Source organism: Pogona vitticeps, chromosome 1 (assembly GCF_051106095.1).
Source record: "Pogona vitticeps strain Pit_001003342236 chromosome 1, PviZW2.1, whole genome shotgun sequence".
Taxonomy (NCBI): Eukaryota; Metazoa; Chordata; class Lepidosauria; order Squamata; family Agamidae; genus Pogona; species Pogona vitticeps.
In genome coordinates this window covers 267,152,080-267,174,224 of record NC_135783.1, presented here as the reverse complement: position 1 = coordinate 267,174,224, position 22,145 = coordinate 267,152,080, and the positions used below count along the sequence as shown (strand labels likewise).

The following is a 22,145-nucleotide window of genomic DNA, read 5'->3' as shown; positions in this document are numbered from 1 at the left end:
GTGAGAAATTGAAGTCCCAACCTTAGGCTTCGCAGCCAGAGACCTAAACCACTGAGCTATTCAGCAGTTCTTTGGGAACAGAACAACTCTATCCAAGATTGCCCCATCAGTGCAAAAACCTTCAGGATCATTCTTTGAAACCTCCAAAACCTAACCAAATGGGTAAGTATGGGCTCACAGGGGATACGCGCTTGTGGTTTAAACACATAAATATCCTTAGTCTTCACTCCTAATTATGGTCAGCTTCAATGTGCCTCAACACATGCAATATTCTTTCATATAGCACCATACATTTATTTATTAATTTTAAGGTAACTATTCTGCTGAAGAATGTTGGACTTGAGTACTGTATTCCTTTGACAACGTGTAAGTAATTAAGTAAGATTCCCAGTGTGGTGTACTGGAGAGGATGAAAAACTAGAACCCCGGAGAACAGGGTTCAAATCCCCACTTGGCCATGGAAACTTACTGGTAAAACCACTCCTTAAATATCTTACTCACCTTGAAAGCCCAATTAGGGTTGCTATAAGTCAGTTCTGACTTGATGGCACAGAACACACACACAAACACAATTTTACAACTGAATAGGATAACAGATTTGCTGAGCCAAAGGTGAAACAAAACACCCGGTAGCTCCAAATTTCAGTTTGTTTGAAAACAGTGCCAAAGATGAAGTGGTGCTAATATTCGCTGTTTTTCACTGGCAAAGGCAACCTTATACAGAGCACTGACCCAAAGAAATACAGAATCGCTTTGGGCTAAATACAAGATAAGGAAACATAGCCTTACAGTCCTGCATATAGTTGTCAGCAGTCCCCTGGTTTCAATTATGTCATGCATATCTGGGTGAAGAATCAAGTGCTTCACTCGCATATAGGTAACCTTTAAAAAAAATTCTGGGTTGGATCTAGAGCTGCCCTTCTGCAAATGAAAAGGATTCCTTCCCTTTATGCAAATGTCTGATAGCCTAGATGCTCTGCTGGAGGAAAGAGAGGAGGAGACACAATGTAAGTGATTTCACCTTTCCCTTGCATTTTCCAATGCCATCATTCATGCCATTTTGCAGTCCCTATGCTCTCCTGAGTATCTTCACACAGGGCATGGAGATCACAAACAGAAGGAGAAATTGTGAATAATCACTTCCACCCTTCAACTCATGGGAAATCTGGATCCAACTGCTGTGGTAAACAAATCATTCAGAAATGAATTTCTATCTACATTATTTCACAGTAGTAGCAATACTGCAGAAAAACCTCAAATAACAGGAGTTCTGTCTTAAGAAGCACCAACTCTGAATGTCGTAAATATGAATTTACAAATGTATGCTATAAAATTCACCAGCATCTCCTGTGTTAAAACACACAGAACACATCTAGCTGTCCACAGTAAAGGCTCCTGAACACAATCAGGTATTCTCCCAGACACTCACATTAAGGAATGTGGATACAAATGCCAAAAAATAAAACATACATTGCAATAACGAGAGGTTATCTTTGTCCAGAACAAAGTTTTTCAGCTTTGGAATTGAAAGCCACTTTGTCTGAAAAAGGCTTTTTTTAAAATCATAAATATAAAAAATACATTTTCATGGGAGAGATTTTAGAGGGCTAGATAATGAAAAATACAGATTTTAAAGTTCATTCTGTATTATTGTATAGTTCAGATATTGCTGATCTGAGCTCACTATAATCAACTTTACAAATTTCAAAGGAATTTTTGGTATGCTCTCTGTTAATATGTCCATTACAAAACTATCAAACATTACACAGCCAGAATGGGAAATCTAATTAAAGTTGGAAAAAAAAAACCCCAAACCTGTCACTCAGATTAAATAAATAAATAAAATATAACAAATCAAATAAAGCCATTTCTGAAACATCTAAATGCTTAAGAGAGATAAAGATTCAAAGTAACAGTTATCAACATGAAACAAACCATTGCAAGGGTTATCACATCCCTTACCTTTGGGGCAAAAGGCTCCACATCCCATTGTACAGTAATGAAGCCCTCATTTTATCAGCTAACCAAAAAGGCTCCGACTTTAAAGCTCTCCCTTCTGCTGCTCTCTATAGCACTCTTATGCTTTCAAGACTGGTTCTTCACAGAATACTCAACCCACATTACAACTCTCATCTCAATGCAACGTAGAGAAACTGACTGACTGCCTATATAATTTAATATGATGCCACATGAGACTCACAGACCATCTGCAAAACAAACTAAGTTTGCCATTTTCATCTTGGCAAATGTCATCCTGGGAAGCTGAAGGTCTGGGCTTTTTCCGATTAGTCAACCCATTCAACCAAATGACAATTTGGCTCCTGGCCTCAATTGCCAACATAACTGCATAAACAGAAACCCTGACAGTCAAGATACAACTCCCAATAGTTTGGAGGTGTTTTGTTTGTTTGTTGCCGTAAAAGCTATCAGCAATGTGACTCTGCTGTCTCATGCTGTGCCTTACATTTCACGTGGGGGCATCATCACTGATCATCATTCAGAGGAGGCACATCCTTACGTTGCAAGATGTGGCTGGAGTTCTCAGTGCACGGATCCTCCACAAGTCACAGGTTCATTCTGCAGCTCGGTGTCAAAAAATTCCCCGGGATGTGTAGGGAGAGACTCTTTTGTCAGATAAGTTATATATATATATTGTGTGTTTACTCTTTTTTACACTTAGCACTTAGATGCAGGCTTTAAAACCCAGAAACTATTGAGCAAAGTGTTTTACATAACAGGCTGCAGAGCCAGAGGTTGGGAGTTTTCTCTCTCTCTCTCTCTCTCTCTCTCTCTCTCTCTCTCTCTCTCTCTCTCTCTCTCTCTCTCTCTCTCTCTCTCTCTCTCTCTCACACACACACACACACACACACACACACACACACACACACACACACACACACACACACACACACACACACACACACACACACACACACACACACACACACACACACACACACACACACACACACACACACACACACCCGTGCCTCCTTGACAGAGGCTGGTCTTGAGGGTCCATAGGCTCCCTTCCAGCTCTGCAGCTCTAAGGCGATGATGAGATCATGAGATGTAACAAATCAGTCAAACAAAAGAAATCAGTAATTTTCATCCCTCCCCATAAGAGAGATGATAAAAGTTTTAAAACCAAGAAAGCCACACACTAAATTTTTTATACAAGCAAGGATGCAGCATTAGCCACAATCCTCTGAGAAATCGGTACATTATCCAGAGAGTGGTTTTCCAAGCACACCAGAGGCAACTGGAAAAAAATAAAAATCTGGGGTTGACAATAAATAAATAATAACAGGGGCAATCAACCCTTCCATTCTTTCAAAGATTTTAAAAAATGTGAGCTTTGGTTAATGCATACAGCATATCCGGAGATCACTCCATAGCAGCTCTTTCCCTTCGGTGGTTCTTTACATCCCCACCCTTGACAGATGGCGTGGTGTGACATCTGATGGGGGCCCAAAATGAGCAAAAAGGACAGCGGCACAGCCATTCTCTTTTTGCACAGCACACATAAGGTCAGAAGCAGCGTGAGAAGGTTTTCTGATTCTATGCCCTGACTTTTCCATGTATCTCCATTCCCAAGCCATTTTCTGATGGGCTTTCTTTCTGGAGACACACTAACCACAAAAATACATATATACTACTGTAGTACAGTAGGGCCTACTTATCCGCAGGATCAGTATCCACTAATTCACTTACTGATGGTGTGAAATTATTAAAAATAGTAAAAGAAAAAATTATATATATATGGTCTATAAAAAGATGTTATCAGAACTGGCCACTAGAGGAAGACAGAGAGCACACTATGTGTAGCATTCACTACAGCGGACCCTCTACTTACAGAATTAATCCGTATTGGAATAGTGGCTGCAGGTCGAAAAGTCTGTAGGTCGAGTCTCCATTGACCCACAATGCATTAAAAACCAATTAATCCCATAACTGGCCGGTTTTGTTCCATTTTTGTTCCATTTTGGTTTTTTTCTGTTCTTTAGGTCGATTCTCTGTCTGCAAGTCGAACCTAAATTTTGCAGCCAGAGAAGTCTGTAACTCAAAAAGTCTGTAAGTCGAGGGTTCACTGTATTAAAATAGTGTTTGCTGTAATCCGTGTTTTTCAGCATTAGTGAGCGGCTTGGAACCAACTCTGTGGATATGAGGGTCCTACTATATAGAGAATAAAAGAGCCCAGCCAACCTAGCAGTTTGAAAGCATGCAAATGTGAATAGATAAATAGATACCACCACGGTGGGAAGGTAACAGTGTTCCATGTCTAGTCACGCTGGCCATTTGACCATGGAAACTGTCTTCGGACAAACGCTGGCTCTACGGCTTGGACATGGGGATTATAACCGCCCGCTAGAGTTGGACACGACTGGACTAAATGTCAAGGGGAACCTTTACCTTACAGAGCCCAGCAAAGAAACAATTTAATTAGGATTTTTTGATTATAACACCTTACATAGTACAGGATGACAAGATAAATTATGCAAGTATTTTCAAATTTAAGGTAAACAGACATGATGCCATGACATTGTGCGTGTTGTGTGTCATCAGGTTGGAAATAACTCACAACAATTCTACTAGAGTTTTCAAGGTAAGTGAGATATTTAAGAAATGGTTCTACTGTTTCAACCTCCATCCATAGTGAGCTTCTGTGGCCAGGTAGGATTTGAATCCAGCTCTCACAACTCCTAGTCTGTCACACTGTAATTAGCAGAGGAAAATCATTAAGGGTCAATTTTTGACACAGGACAGAACTTGTCATCCTCAGAGTTTATACATTAGCATGCTTTGTTTTGTGATTGTTTCTTAACAGCTCAAGCACAGGTCTGATTTCCTGAATGGGAAATACTGACTTTATCAGTCAGTCAAATATTTTATTTACTTTATTTATCCAGATCAAGCGTCCCTCCAGTCTAAATCTGGTGCTGTTAAATGCCAGATCTGTATCCAAGAAGCCCCAGATTATCCAAGACCTTATTCTGGAAGAGGATGCAGATCTGGCAAGCATAACTGAAACCTGGTTGGGTGGGGAAGGGGGAGCTCCCTTGACTATTGCCTGTACTCCCAGTTATGCAGTCCAACACCAGGGTAGACTGGAGGGGCGGGGGGGGGGGAGAGAATAGCCATTGTCTGTAAAAACACTCTAAAGTTTGTGAGGCGCTCTGCAGTGGAGAAGCCAGGTCTGGAGGCCCTCCTCGTGTTGATTGGGGCCAGGGATGGTATCGGGATCTTGCTGGGTTACCGTGCTCCCTTCAACCCAGCCATTTCCTTACCAAAGCTGGCAGACTTTGTCTCTGTGGCACTGTTGGAATCCCTGAGGCTTTTGGTCTTGGGAGATTTCAACATCCTTGTGAAGGCGGAGGTTTCTGGTACAGCTCTTGAGTTCTTGGAAACCAACATGTCCCAACATGTCAATGGCCCCACCGATGTGGGTGGTCACAAGCTAGACCTGGTGTTCTACCCTGAACAAACTGAGTGTGATCTGATGGTGACTGACCTTGTGTCAGTCCTCTTGTAATAGCCAGATCACTGCCTAATCAAATGCAACCTCTCAGTGACTCTCCCTCCCCGCAGGGAGCAAGTACCTATTTTAGTGGTTCACTCTCGAAGGTTACTGGATCCTATAGGACTCCAGGACAGGGATTCCGGCTGATCTGACTGGCGCTCCTGTTGAGGCTCTGGTTGATGGCTGGCTTGCTGTCGCCACCAGGGCTGTTGACACGATCACTCCGTTGCAGAGCTCGGCCAGTGCCCTGGTTTAACCAGCAGCTGCGAGCCATGAAGCAGACTAGGAGAAGGCTAGACTGCAACTGAAGATGGAACCCAATGGAATATAATCGGAAAGCTGTTAGGATCACGACTAACCACTACCTTACCAGGGTAAGGGCTGCTAGTTGAACTTACTTCGCTGTCTGGATAAGTGAAGCTTCAAACCAGCAGGGGGAACTTTTCTGTATCATCTGCGATCTATCCGGAGTTGGTCATAGTGATTGGCCTCCCACTAACATCTCACCTGACCGATTTGTAGCATTTTTAAAATCCAAAGTGGAGGCCATCCGCCAGGATCTTTTTCCTTTTTGGAAAAGAGTAGATCGAGCAGAGACATGCAGCGCTCCACCTTGCCCAATGAGATGCAATCATTTTCAGCCTGTGATCTCAGATAGAGTGCCTGATCGCTGTCATGCCACCACCTCCTCCCTTGACCCTTGCCCAGCCTGGCGAATCAAAGCAGCCAGGCATATAACATCAGAATGGGCCATGGCAATAAATAATGGGTCTCTCCAGGAGGGCAAGGGGAAATTTGCCTTCAAGGAGACACTCGTTAGGCCCATCAGGAGGAAACCAAGTTTGTTGGCAAACGATGTTGGCAATTATAGGCCTGTCGCCAATGTTTCTTCCCTCAGTAAAGTGGTAGGCAGGGTGGTGGCTGACCCGCTCCAGGCCCTTTTGAATGAAACCAACGCCTTGGATCCGTTCCAGTTGGGCTGACTTGTTCTAGTCAGGATAGGAAACTGAGGGGCCTAATGCCAAGGAGAGAAAGAACAAGAAACCGGGCCTTCTCAGCAGTGGTCCCTCGCCTTTGGAACAGTCTACTCGCAGAAATCTGCCTGGCTCCCTCACTGGGTGTTTTTAAGAGCAAACTTAAGACCTGGCTCTTTAGACAGGCCTTCTCTCCTGTCATCACCTATTCGTTGCTGTCTTGAATTATATTAATACTGTTGTTTTTATTTTAAATTGCTTTTACTTTTATGTACTGTTGTAGCCCTAAACGGTTTGGGACTTCAATATTTGGCAGACCGTCTTCTCCCACCCAGATCTACCCGAGTCACCCAACATAGCCAGCAGAGCGGCTGAGGGGTCTGACGCCGAGAGAGGCCTGGAAGGAAAAAACAAGAAACCGGGCCTTCTCAGCGATGGCTCCTCGGCTGTGGAACACCCTTCCAACAGAAATTCGGCTGGCACCCTCGCTGGGTGTTTTTAAAAGCCAGTTAAAAACTTGGTTATTCAAGCAGGCCTTCCCTCCAGTCAATTAAGTCTTTCTCCTTTTTTCGTTTCTTTGCTATTCCATCTTGGTAATCCTCTCTTTAAATTAATTGTTTTAAACTGAAATTGTAATTGTAATTTTATGATTTTATATATTTTTATACTGTTCTGTTTTATTTTGTAAGCCGCCCCGAGTAGACATGGTCTAGAGGGGCGGGGTAAAAAAATCAAATAAATAAATAAATAAATAAATAAATAAATAAATAAATAAATAAATAAATAAATAAATAAATAAATAAATAAAGAGCCACCCAGAGCAGACTTTGGTCTAGATGGGCGGGATATAAATTGAATAAATCATCATCATCATCATCCCCTTCCAACAGCAGACTATCTACAAAGTCTGTTTCTGCCTTTATAACATTCAAATCTTGCTTCTCACAGAATTATTTATACAGAACTTTATACAAGGGTAGAGCACTAGGATTCAACAAAACTGGGAGAGAGGAAATACCCCTCTTCATTATTGTCCCTAAAACCATCTGGAGGAAGCTGGGAACACCCCTCCCCAGCTATTTTCAAACAGCAGAGATGGTTGAAGGGGGGAGAAAAAGAAAGTTATGCTCTGACCAATGGCAGAATATTGGATTTAGCCCTTAGAAAGTATTTATTTAAGATATTTCTCCTGGTAACACCTCTTTTCCTAATGAAGAAATGCATAATATCTGTTATTGGTTTCATTTAGAATAAAGGAGGTCTTTGTCACAATCTTATTTCAAGCAGAAAAGAAAGTCGACAGAATTATTTGTATTCTGGTCTTCCCATCCTTTACAGGTTTTCTCAGTTTTACAGTTTTCAATTTAATGGAAGCAGGATTTTTACTTCCTTTTAGCAAGGAGAATAAGGGACATTTTATCTGGTGGCTTTGCCCCTCAGTTGAAGAAACAGATTAGAGGCAACATAATACTAATAGATTAATTTGTGAAAATGGGTAAATACTCTATTTGCCACATAACACATTTGGTCACATGACAAATAAATACAGAAATAGCACTGGAATGGTCAGTTAAAAGGTTTTGTTCACAGAGAAGGAGGAAATTTAATTAAACCATGACAATTACTGTCATTTTTTATTATATTATACCTTTCTAGAAATAATGCAGATGCGGAATTCTAAAGTTACCTGCATGTTTGATGTTAATAGGATAAATTATCTAGTGCATGAGAAAATCCAGACAGCATGCGCGCGGGGGGGGGGGGAATGCATTTTTGTCTAACATCGTAAGCTGCCTGCTTTACTTACTAATAGATCGTTGAAGTGATGATTACAGAACCAATACTTAAGAACTCTAACCTGTAGGTAAACCAATATCAAACATTTAGCATCTTAACTTTAAAAAAAAATTAGCGAGGAATTTTCTTTTCATAAATTATAGGTAAAGCAAAATAGAAACAATAAGTTAAAAAAGACAAAACATGGTGCATTCTTAAAGACTAACTTTTATATTTTTTTAATGTGAGTTTTCATGGACAACTCCACTTCATCAGACATAAGAGATCTTCATCAAGGTGCCAGAATCACATCACTTCTATGCATTTGATAAGATTCTTAGCCGCCCCGAGTAGACGCTGTCTGGGGGGGGCGGGGTATAAATTGAATGAATGAATGAATGAATGAATGAATGAATGAATGAATAAATAAATAAATAAATTCTCAGCTAAACTGGAGGCGGGGGGAAAGAAATGACATAACAAAGCAACCATTTCTTCTTTTAATCATCATAATTATCTTGGAACTGCAGAGCTGAAAGGACCATATGGATCAGAGTCCAGTCCTAGTCAAGGAGGCACAGTGGGGAATTCAACACCAGCCTCTGGCTCTGGAGGCAGATACCTAAACCACTGAGCTAGACTGTTGGTTACATAAGCAGATCTCAAAGTAGCGCAGGAAACTGCAACACCATCGCTGCAACGGCAAATCAGTGAGATTTATTTCTATTGGGTAAACACAGCGTGCTGTAGTAGTTAGACAATTAGTCATGAGACCCAAGTTCAAATCCCCATTGATCTTGGAAATTAACTAAGGGGTAGCAATGATAAACAACTTCCTAAATATTTCACATCACTTGGAAACCCTACTGTTGTCTTAAGTCAGAAGACACACATAGACCTAAGGCAAGACTGAAATGTTACTCTAACTGTCCAGAATTTTCATTTATAAGCATGTTCAGTGTCTTCACTCCTTCGAGTTTGTTACTGAGTATAGTGAAAAAAGACAGATGACAAAGTGTGATTTATGAAGCAAGACAATCAGTTAGCTACTACTTGATTAAAAGCCAGCAATATACTATTCAGCTCAAACTACAGTTGATTCCCATCCCTGATGGTGGTGATGATGATAGCTTACGATGAAGTCAGTTCTGAGTTATGCTCACCTTTCCCAGGATTTCCTAGGTATACAGTACTCAAGGTTGGTTTACCATTTTCTTCTTCTGGGGGTGCCTCCTTCCCTAGATTTGCTTAAAATAGGATGTAAAGAGAGAGAACTTCTTGGCAGACAGAGAGGAAGATGAGAAAAATGTTTCATTGGTAGGTACCATATTGTGAGGTGCCTGCTCTTACTATATGCAACATGACAAAATAATAGCTACAGAAAGAGAAATGTCATTTTATAGCACATTTCAGATCTGGGAGGCACTTCCATTATGAACTGTCAAAGTTATAACAGGAACTGTGTCTGCTACAGGTATTTTGTGTATGTGTGTTTGGACTGAAATTCCTGGAATTCTCCATGAAGGGCAACCCACAAATCCAAATCTGAACAGCTATAGTTTTTGCCACCCTACAAAGGCTTCTGAGTTATTTACCTACACATTCACTTCTTGTTGTTCATTTGTAAAAAAAAAAAGGGGGGGTGAGGGGCAGGGAGTACCTGCTCCAGTTCTGCCTGGAAATCTCTTCCATAAGATCCAAGAAACCAAAGGGAAACCTAATTCAAGATTAAGGATGCTGAATTATCAACAGAGAAGTATTTTATCTGATCAGGCTAAAACAAAAACAAAATGGCAACAACATAGTGAGGAACTATGCAGGAGAGAAGTGGGGGAAACAGATTTCTTTAATGAAAAATAGTTTGATGAATAACCGTCTGTTTTAGAAAGTGAACAGTAAGCAGCTCTCAAAGCACTTGGAAGAAATAAATCACAAAGGGTAGATAGGAAATCAATAACTATTTCACATTATAGGAGTCACCCAGAACCACCTTGAGTTCTCCTCTCCAGGAAAGACCAGAGCCACTGTAGAACAGTGCCTCAAATTCCCATCCCAGTGAGCTGGCCCAGAAGGACACTATGGTCAATGGCATTAAAAGCTGCTGAAATGACTATTGTTGATGATTTTAAGCAGGAAGTACAAAATATGAAAATCATGACTGTAGAGGAATTACATATCTTTAATGTTGACAATGAGGAAACCAAAATAAAGATTTTTTGGATCTTAGTTCAATCATCAATCCAAAACAGCAATTACAGCCAAAAAATCAGAAGAAAATTGAGACTTGAAAGGACCATTATGAAGGAAGTAGAAAAGATCCTCAAGTGTAAGATTGTGTCACTAGAGAACAAAGCTATGATCATTCATACTGTGATATTCTCAATTATAGTATACAGACATGAAAGCTGAATAGTGAAGAAAGTTAATGGGGGAAAAGCTCTATTGATTGAGAAATACAGTATTGGAGGAGAGCTTTACAGATATCCTGGACTGCTGGAAAGCCAAACAAGTGGTTGCTAGAGCAAATCAAGCCTGAACTCTATAGAAGCAACAATGACTAAACTGGGGCTATCACATTATGGGCACAACATGAGAAGACAAAACTCACAAAAAAAATATAGCAATGCTGGGGAAGGCTAAAGGCAGCAGGAAAAGATGAGGACGAAATAATGACAGGACTTTTGGAGGTCATTTATTTATACAGTTGCCATAAGTTAGAAGCAACTTGACAGGAAATAAAGATTACCACAAGAAAGCTGGGAAGGGCGCAACAAGGTAAGCAAAGCACTTTTCTTTGTATGGGTTATAACATGGGGGAGGAGGGGTTGGCTTAGGAAGAAAAGGTATGTAAAGAGGCACATGATGTGGGTATATAACATTATTCACAGTATAGAGAAATTGGACAGAATTACTGTATACCTTACAACATTAGAATCATCTGTTTTCACTGAATAGTGGGAGATTCAGGATAGATAAAAGATAAATAAGGAAAAGTGACTGCTGCCCTTTGGAGAAGCTTAAAAGAGGACTAAATGAATTCATAAAGGATGGGATTATCCCCATCCCCAGCCATGAAGCACATCTATTCTTGTAGGTACTGCATGTAATAGGACTGAGCCGGTCCTTTTCCGAGGGGCAGAGGCTGCTTTGCACCCCTGTCCTGCTTATGGACTTCCCATAGGCAACTAGCTGGACAGAGATTGGACAGAATGCTTCAACGGATGGCCCTTTAGTCTAAGAAACCATGTTTTTTTTCCTTACACTTTTAAGGCATTTTCAGATCTCAGGCAAAATCTGAAAGGCGGAAGAAAAATATACTGTTAATTCAACTTCAATTTGTGGTGATGATGGAACATAAGAAATTCTTTTCTGTTGTGTTTATTGAATTCTTACGTCTAAGGATCTGAACAGTGGTTATGGAAATGTCGTTTTATTAAGATGTTTCTTTTGACCTTGAGGAAGGCACAAAGTATTCTTTCAAACTGAAGTTGTTGTCTAAGAAATTGTTTAAATCTGTTTCCATGTCAATGGAAAATTCTGAGTTAGGAAAACAATGTGCCAAAGGCAGCCAGTCCACATCACTGTAGTGTAGAGGGAATGTGAAAGGCGAGAGACATGAAATAATTTTGTGAATTTAAGAGCATTTCTATGCTGCTTTTCAGATTTAAAAAATTGTCATATAGTTTACAGTAAAAGCAAATGCAGTAAAACATGTGAGGGGCAAAAAGGATACAATAAACCTAGGAAAAAAATAATGAAAACAAAAGCAAACCATTAACAACAGGGAAACTAGTAGGGTAGGAATTAGGATCTGTAATTTTCTAAGCTCTGTTTTCTTATGTAATTATGTAGACTACCTGAGTATTATCACTAAGTCAGGTGGTCTAGAAGCTCAATAGATAAAGAGAGAGAGATTTTCAGCAACAACAGCAATTTTAGACTCCTTCTGAATTATCACAAACTCTATTGGCTAGTACAGTTTAGTAGTTAGTAAGGATTCAAGTCAACATTAGTCTTGACTAAAACAGATCCATAAATTAATGGATTTTGTGTTACTTTTGATTAATGAGTTCCATTCATTTCAATGTACCTACTCTAAGCAGGACTAACACTGGATTTCCCCCTGTTTGTTTCAGTCTTAATATTTACTAGACACTAACACTGACTACCGTGGTTCCCCGAAAATAAGACAGGGTCTTATATTAATTTTTGCTCCAAAAAACACAATAGGGCTTATTTTCAGGGGAAGTTTATTTTTTTCGTGTACAACAATCTGCATTTATTCAAATACAGTCATGTCATCTTCTTCTGGTTGCTGCAAAATGGTGGAGGGCGGGGTTTCACTTAACTGTGGCTTATTTTGGGGGTAGGGCTTATATTTATCAGCATCATGAAAAATCATACTAGGGCTTATTTTCAGGTTACGTCTTATTTTCAGGGAAACGGTATGACTAGGTAAAATGTTCACTGCTTCTCTAGGTAAAATTTTCACTGCTTCTCTAGATCCACAGTAAGTTATTTACTGACGAACCATAGTTCCTATGCAATTTTATCAATTAGACCACATTATTTGTATGTTAGAGTGACCACTGCTCTTTAAATCATTTTAACAAAAATGATAAAATACCATTGAGGAGACAAATCATAATACCATAATGGAATTTGTTTTATCTTGCCTTTACCAACAAACCTCCTGATCCATTTATACAACTTATATTAACAATCTAACATTTTCCATGAGCATCCAAACTAGGAAAAGCTTGTTTTCTAAAAACATTTGGCAAACCAGCACTCTTTCTGTATGCATGTGCACACACACACGAACGACTGTGTGGCCACTACCAACACTGAAAACAGCCTTTTTGTGTTTTTTGTTATTGTTCTGCTGTGTACATTATCCTAAACCTTTCATCTTAGTAACGATCTGAGGCTGAATACCAAAGAACGTGTGTTTTTCTTAACAGACTAGCTAGAAGATACAGCCATCAGAGTTTCTCTAGGTAGTCTTTCACCCAGTGTGGTTTGATAATTCTGGACTGTAAGGAAACAGAACAGGAGGAAATTAATATAAAATATTATACGTATTAATATTTTTCCCATTTGAAGTAATGATGGAAAGAAGCAGGTATAAGTCACTGGACTTCTCATTTTTCAGAGGTCTAAGAAAACTTTTGAACTGTTAAGGAAATATATAGCCCAACCCATCTGCAAACAGTCAAAACAGTTAAGTACACTTTCCCCTTTTTAATGGCACAATCTGCTGCTATTTACATAACATGTAGCTTGTTATCCAGTGGAAATCAGAGAGCGCGAAGAGGTATGTTCCAAGTAGGATGTGCATATTCCACCTTATCCTTATTTTCCCAAAATATACAAAATCAAATCTACCATCTGGCATAGCTGGGTAAATATTTAAACAGTAATCTGAAGCACTGTAAATTGAAGAGGGAAAGCTGAGTACAGAGCAATTGAACCTTTACGGCTACATTCAGAAAGAGATTTAGAACACAGGTGTGTAATATCTCACGGTAAATCATTGTTCAACTTGCTCAATGCCAGTGCCATTTCTTTAAAAAAATGTTCCCCCATACAACTCCCAGCCTCTTAAATCATTACAGCTGTTGAAAACTAGCATTTTTCACATTATTCTCAGGAAGCTGCGCGGGGGGGGGGTTAGCCAATGAAGTGGAGGGGGAGATTTTGCAAAGGGCAAAAGAGGCACCTCTCACAGCACAAGTGGATGTCAGGTGATGCCACCTTTGTTGTGTCCCACCCCTTTTCAACAGGGGTCCCCGTGGTGCTTTACAGAGAGACCGTGAAATCACATCAGCATTTCAGAGGCATGCCTCCAGCAAAGCTTCATGTCTGAGAATCAAATCTCCAAACAAGCCCATTATTTGTTCCCAAAGGCAAATCACAAAACTAAGCAAATTAGTTTGCAAACGAATGTGTGGAAACCTCCTGCTGTGACAATCAGACACTTTCAGCACTTAAGGAAACTATCAGTTCTAATGTGTTTTCTGTAATTTATAGTTTGGATTGCCATGGTGACTGTCCCAAATGAGGAAAGGAAGGCAATGATATTTTGAGGCTGCGCCCGCTACATTAGAGGAGGAGGGCACAATTGGGATGCCTTTCCTTTTTTTAATCAAGTGGCAGATGGTGCAAGAGCAGCTTTCAACTGGAAGGGAAGGGACCTTGCAATCTAATGTTTCACCTACTGGGCAAATTTTTTAAAAAGGGGTGTATGTGGTTAATCTGGGTGAAAATTTAATGGTTAGAAAAGCTTCTGTGTGCATAAATCAAGTCTTCTATGTGCACTGGCATTAATAAAAATACCAAAATCAATTATTTGAGCAATACTCACATTCAGGTACAGATGTGGCTGGTGCCTTCAACTTTTCTTAGCATTATTGTCTTTTCCAATGAGTCTTGTCTTATGATGTGTCCAAAATACAAAAGCTTGTTTTGTCATTTTTGCTCCACAGACATTTCAGGCTTGATTTGCTCTAAGACCCATTTGTTTGTCTTTCTTGCAGTTCAGGTATCTGCAAAGCTCTTCTCCAGCACTATTACTTCAAATAAGTCAATTTTTTACCTGTCACATTTCTTAATTCCAACTTCCACACTAGTACATAATAACTGGGAATACAATAGTGTGGATTATCTTGGTCTCCAGTGACACATCTGATACCTGGATATAAACACAGCTTTAGAGGTGAATAGGCCTGTCACATTTAGCCAATTTCCCCCTTGGCAGAATGTTAGGATGGCCAAGAGTGGTTGTGGATGCGTTCCCCCTGGCCATAGCCACCCAACAGTACAGATTATCTTTTCTAATCCCTTCATGGCTGCGCTTCCAAGTCTCCTTCTGTTTTCTTGGCTGCAGCCTCCATTTCGATTGATGATTGAATTGAGGTATCCAAAATTCTTAACAATTCCAATTTCTTCATTGCCAACAGTAAAGTATTGTAGGTATTCTGCAATCTCAATTTTTGTCTTCTTAATGTACAACTGTAGTCTTAATTTTGCACTACCTACTTTCACTTTCAATAGAAGTCCTTCAAGTCATTGCATCTTTCTGCAAGCCAGATGGTGTCAGCAATTAATGTTTCCCCAATTTTCACTCTCCTTTCACTTAATCCAACTTTCTGTATGATATATTCTGCACAGAGACTAAACAGACAGGGAAATAAAATACAACTTTGTCTGATACCTTTGCCTTTGTGATAGCATCTCTTATTTTTTGGAATCCAGCTTGAACATCATGCATTTCTCCTACAATACAGGGTTTTTATTACAACACCTTGAGCACCAGTCTGCTTGCATGGGAAATTAATGCAATGTTCCTATAGTTATTGTATTCCTTGTTATCTCCTTTCTTAAGAATTAGAATGTATATTGAACATTTCCAGTCTATGGATCATAGCTCTGCTGTCCACATTTGTTGGAATATTCTTGTTAAGATTCAGTCTCTGTAGCTTGGAATATTTTTATCAGTATTCCATCTATCCCATGTGAGAATTCTTTGATGTTTTTAGGACAGACACTTTGACTAAAGCTTTTTTCACATTGGAAATACATGTAAGATTTCTTGCTGTTGATTTTTTGATGGCTTTTAAGATGTGTTGTGATTGAAGTTTCTTCCACACTATAAGCATCCTCCTATATGTGAATCCTTTGGTGCTTTTCAATAGTTCTGCTGTCACTGAAATTGTTTGCACACTTAGAGCATTTTTACAGGTTCTCCCCCATGTGAATCCTCTAAGAGTTCTTCTACAAATGAAGCTCTACCACAGTGATTTACTTCTTTCAAGTACTTTCAGAGCACTTTTCACTCCACTTTCTAAAACTGCAGGTTCTTCAACATTGGATTCCTCTTCTCCTGCTTCATTTCTGAACTCTGAACCAAATTCCTCGACATTTGGTTCTGCTTTATTTTGTGTTCCATTCACCTGTAATTATCAGCATGTCTTGTTTTGGCGTGTGATCAATTTCTTCCTGGATGTTTGGATAAAAACTTCCAATATCTTCTTCTTCTTCAGCATCTGTAGTTGGAGCACAGACTTGAATGATGGTCATGTTGATAGATTTTCCTAGTAGTTTGATTGATATTATTTGGTCATACCTTGCATTGTAGACCTTACCTGCTACATCTTGCACCAATATTAGAACCACTCCATTTCTACTGAACATGCCATTTCCAGAATAAAACTCTTTATAGTCTTGTGACTGAAAATGTCCCATGCCAGTCCACTTTAGTACACATAAACACCAAGTAGTACAATATTTAAACATTCTATTTCTTGCTTTACTGCTTCCAATTTGTCTTGATTCATAATCATCAAGTTCAATGTTCCAATTGTTATGCATCATCAGCCTTTTCTTTCACCTCTGTGCATGTTGGCCACTAGACATCCTTTCAGCTTTAATCTACAGTAATGCCTCAAGTTACGAACATCACAACTTACGACCAATTTGAGTTACGACCAGCTCCGGCTGCAAAATTTTGCTTCAACTTCCAACTGGAGCTTCGGGTTTCGATCGGAAAAAATGCAGGGAAAAAGGCGTGGAATTCAAACTGCTAACCGTTGGTGGTGAAGAGGCTGCATCTTTGCAGCTCTTTTGCCCCAGCGATTAGAGAGTGTGCGTTCAGAGGAGGCTTCGGACTGCCTGGTAAGGTGCTGCTTTCTGCTTTTTAAAAACTGCCTGTTCTGGGTGGGTTTTGCAGTGTGGTTTTTGAGCTGGGGCGGTTATGTTTCTGTGCTGTGATGGGTCTTGCAGTCTTTGTTTTTTTGGGGGGGTTGCATTTCTGATGGGTCTTGCAGAATTTGTTTGCTTTTTTGGGTTTTCCCCCCATTTCCGATGGGTCTTGCAGGGTTTGTTTGCTTTTTTGTTTTGTTTTTTCTTTTACATTTCCAAGGGGTCTTGCAGGGTTTGTTTGCTTTTTTGTTTTCTTTTTCTTTTTGCATTTCCAAGGGGTCTTTGTTGGGTTTTCTTGGTGATTCCCCCCCCCGGCTGGAATGGATTAATCATTTTTCAGTGCATTCCTATGGGAAATGGTGCTTCAACTTACAACCATTTTGAGTTACAACCATCTTATGGAACGGATTAAGTTCGTAAGTCAAGGCACCACTGTACTTTAATCATTAGCAACCGCGCTATGTGTACTTGTCCTTCCCTCTTCTGGCTGACAGAGTGTCTTCCAACCTGGGAGTCTCATCTTCCAACATTACCTCTTGTTTAACTTTGGACTCTCTCATCCCACAGTTTTCAAGATAAACGATATTCAACAGTGGTTTGCCATTGATATGACTTAACACTTACAAATAATACACATTACATGTGATTTAAATATTGCTGAATACTTAATACCTAGAAAATCCTATAGGGTTTTGTATAAGTCAAAAACAACGTGATGACACATACTTTAATTTTCTCCAAAAATTTGACTCAGGTTTGCTCACAAACATAACTAAAGAAAGAAAACCTAAAATACACTGCTGAATTAAAAGCAATTTAAAAGTATGTAAATAAAAAGCACCCCCACTCACTAAAACCCGCTATTTAAGCAATTAGGAAAAGTTCATGTGAATAAAAAATGGAGGGGCAGTGCCTGCTAGTGGATGGATAACAGGGATGGACAACAGCCTAGCCTTCCTATAGATGGTAGATTGGCTGACTTATTTGAGGTGCCTATTCTGCCTGAAGATTATTTCATGCTTTCCTGTTCTGGCGGAGCAACTGGGTGAATACAGAGAAAAATGTTTTAAGAGGTTTCAATTTACCAAAACTGATTCAAGATTTTCACCTTGGTAGCTTCAAATACAGGTTCATGCATTGGGTCTCTACTCCTAAGAGTCATACAAGTAGGAGCAGCTGTGTTTTGTGGCAGCAGCACCTGCATGCAAATACTGTGTAATGTCAGCAACAGAACACTAAAAGGGAGCACAGTCACAAGAAGGAAATGCAGTCTGACATTATCTATCAGTAAGAGGAAGGAAATGAAGGATAGAATGGAAAGTGATAAGAAACAAAAGGACTTTATAGAACAAAGTCCCCAGCCTTTCATTTGTAAATCTCGTTTATACCATTGTAAATGCTCTGTATTCAAGCTCAAGATCTGACCCAATCCAAGAAAAAAATACATTTTTATTCTGATACCTCTTTGAAGTTGCACCATGAATTCAGTAACACACAACTAAAAATAAGAAATGGTCTAACTAATTAATCTGGCACAAGCTTAGCTTCTGATAGCAATCAAAACTGTATTAATAGGGAGGGTATGATCTCTTCTATACAGGATTAAAAAAATTAGTAAACAATCTCTGCTTCATTATGAACTGTTCCTGAAGTCAATATATTTGGCTTTTCCTCCTATATGCTTTACAAGTGTCGTAGGGAAAGAGGTTTTTAAAAAAAAAACCAAAAAAAACACAACACACACACATACAAATCAAGTGTTATTCAGTCATCAAATATATATTATGAAAGAGTTTAAATGTAATGAAACATTGAAGTAAAAAGAATTACATTCGGTTTACGGAAATAAGAGCTTTAGTAATTTGGAGATCTAAAGTAAAGACTTAAAGAGGTAATGCTACAGAATTCTCAGGCTGCTTGCTCACATTTCTGTATTTATTTTTTATCTGTGAGATCAAGTGTGTTGGAAAAGGAGGCCTGGTAAGCATTGCCTCAGCCATCGTTCTTTGCTGAGTACATCTGTGGTCAATTTTCCACACTTTCTTCCATAAAAGGTAAACGAGGCACTGTACTTGCAACAGGATAATCTAAACAATATGAACAATGTTACTGTTAAGGACCATCTGGCTCATCCAGCACCGCTCTGGATTTTTAACTCCTTGAGGTAAAATAAGTTTAGGCAGCTGTTTTTTTGCTACCTGAAATCTACTTTTAAAATGAAGGGTTCACCACACACCAGGGATTTTTTTTAAAATATTCTTGTTCTATTCTGATAGGCTAGTCTCTTCAGCTTACTATAAACACCACTGATAGAAAAAAAATGATTACACAATGTTTCCTGAAAAGGCCTCTGCATTGTTTTTAACAGGACACTCCCATAATTCTAATTTCATATTGTTAACTGTCTATGGTTTTTTTTAAAAAAGTTTGGCATTTAATTTTAAAATGGTAATAAAATCATTTAAAATTGTTTTTCTTCTCTGCCTCTCCAAGAAAAGAGTAAAAGGATGCACACATGTGTGTACTTTTACACACTTACCCCCACATTTCGGTGGTTCATTAACTTTCAATCCCGCCCCCCCCCAATGACAAACTCCTGTGCCAATGGTGTCCCTTCCTCTCTCTTTGGAAAAAAGTGGCTCTGCTAGATTCCTCTGCCACAGGAGAAGAGTCAGCGGTGGAGGCAAGGAATAAGAAGGCGTTTTACAGAAGCAAACTTAGCTGCCTGCTACTGGGATCCAAGTCTATAGTGAGAGTTTTGAGCACAGTAATTCACAGGTGAGGCATGCGTGTAATATCCTGGCGTGGCTGGCACTCACGGTTGAGAAGGGGCACATATTATTACTAAAGAACAGTCTTACGGCTGATGTGGCAAGAAAAGGGTTAAAGTTATCACAGATGCAGCTGTGTAAACTTTGACTGCCAGGCTTAGCAAAACAGAGGAATTTGGCTCCTAAGTGTCTCTCCCTTCCCACATTTTAATTATTTTGTTAGAGAAAATTATGAAGTACTGCTGTAACCATTTCCTAACTTTTCTCCCCTCCATTCCCCCCCCCCCAAGTAACTTTGTTTTGGTGGAAACCAAACAAGGGTTAATTGAGAACTTATACATTTTCTCCTAATGTAAACAGCAGCACAAAGGCAAATTTTCATATTCATTGGGTTTCCGGCTTTAGTTCCCTATTGCCACATTAAATAGAAACACTGCCATATCTGATTTCTAGGCAGAATGCAGATGCTGCTAAGCCCTGACGTTCAACACCAATCTGTTTTTTAACCTACTTCCTGATCTCTGCAGTGCCACCTTCTGTCCCTTGCCCATGGCACTCAAAAGTGGTGTTAATGTTATCCACATCGAAACCATTCTCTTAAATTAACTGTTGTGTCAGACTGCAAATATCCAGAATTTTTTTCTCCCCTCCCCTTCCCTTTTTAGCCATGTTTTCCTTTTAACACATGTTAGGAAATATAATAATAAACTTAATGACTTTACAGTAATATCAATATGATTAACAAAGTCCAAAACTGGTATTTGTAGATTCAGTTGATTTTATGGTCTTTAAAGTACTAAGTAATAATACAAAAGGATATACATGTGAAGAGAGCCAGCATGGTACCATTTTTAAAGAGCTGGATTGGGATTCAGAAGACCAAGTTTCTGGTCCCCACGTTTTAGCCATGAAATTCACTGAGTGACTTTGAACTAATCACCATCACTCTCTCAACCTAGTCTACCTCTCAGGGATGTTGTGAGGACAAAAGCATGAAAGACAAGAGATTGCTGCCTTGAGATTGTTAAAGACAAAAAGCAATAACAACACAAACATTTGTTGCCAGGTTTGGAGGGTGTGTTTTATTAGAATGTCTGAAAGCTTATTTAGACCTCCTTTAACATGCTGCTATTTCATACTGCCCTTAGATCCAAACCTGATTAGTCAAATCCTACTGAAATCCATAGAAAACTCAGTCATAGCGAAATCTAATTAATTCCCCATGATTTCCACAGAACTGAAACACAGAATTGAGGAGGTGGAAGGGTTAACATTCCATGTTATGTCACGGGGTTCCTCAGGGCTCGAAACTGTCCTCCATGCTGTTCAACATCTACATGAAACCGCTGGGAGACGTCATCATGAGTTTTTGGTCTGAGAAGTCAGCAATATGCTGACGACACTCAGCTCTACCTCTCATTTTCCACGAATCCAGGTGAGGCAGTTTCTGTGCTGAACTCGTGTCTGGACCTGATAATGGACTGGATGAGGATTAATAAATTGAAACTCAATCCAGACAAGACTGAAGTGTTGTTAGTGGGTGCTTCGCCGGACAGGTTGGAGGGCTATTTCCCTGCCCTGAATGGGGTTACAACCTGGGGGTGCTCCTGGACCCCAGTCTAACTCTGGAAGCCCAGGTCGACTCGGTGGCCAGGGGCGCCTTCCTTCAGCTGTGGAAATTGTACCAGCTATGGCTCTACCTGGATGAGCAGAATCTCATGACAGTTACACACACACTGGTAACGTCTCGTACAGTGGTGCCTCACATTATGCCGTTAATTCGTTCCAGCGAAATCGCTGTAGAACGAAAATGTCGTAATGCAAAAAAAAAAAAGCCCATTGAAACGCATTAAAACCCGTTTAATGCGTTCCAAAGGGCTGGAAACTCACCATCCAGCAAAGATCCTCCATAGGGCAGCCATTTTTGCTGCCTGTGCAGCAAAAAGCAAAGTGTGCTGCTTATATACTGCCCCATAGTGCTTCAAGCACTCTCTGGGCGGTTTACAACTTAATTATGCAGGCCCCCCAGCGAGCTGGGTTCTCATTTTACCAACCTCGGAAGGATAGAAGGCTGAGTCAACCTTGAGCCGTCTACCTGGGATTGAACTCCAGGTCGTGAGCACGGTTTTGGCTGCAGTGCAGCGGTTTAACCACTGTGCAGCGAGGAATCCATCACAGAAAACAGCACGGAGCCATTCTGTTTACCCTGTGGCCATTTTGAAACCACCGATCAGCTGTTTTAAAATCATCGTTTTGCGAAGAATCAGTTCCCGAAGCAGGGAACCAATCATTGCAAAGTGAAAAAACCCATTCAGACCATCGTTTTGCGATCGTCGTAATGCAGTTTCAATATAAAGCGAGGCAATCGTAAAGCGAGGCACGACTGTATAGATTATTGCC

The 22,145-nt window shown here is 39.9% G+C and overlaps 1 protein-coding gene across 2 annotated transcripts in view; it reads right to left on the bottom strand.

Moving 5' to 3' along the window:
- PARVA (parvin alpha) overlaps positions 1–22,145 on the bottom strand; it is a 93,299-nt gene that overhangs the window by 41,818 nt on the left and 29,336 nt on the right. Inside the window, exon 1 of one of the 2 annotated variants that reach the window (XM_020797226.3) lies at positions 1,963–2,596. The exons of the other annotated variant lie outside the window; for it this stretch is intronic. Coding sequence (XP_020652885.1) covers positions 1,963–1,990 — 28 coding nt within the window. The 5' untranslated portion in view covers positions 1,991–2,596. Of the gene's footprint in view, positions 1–1,962; positions 2,597–22,145 lie in introns of those variants that run through there. 2 annotated transcript variants of the gene reach the window in all.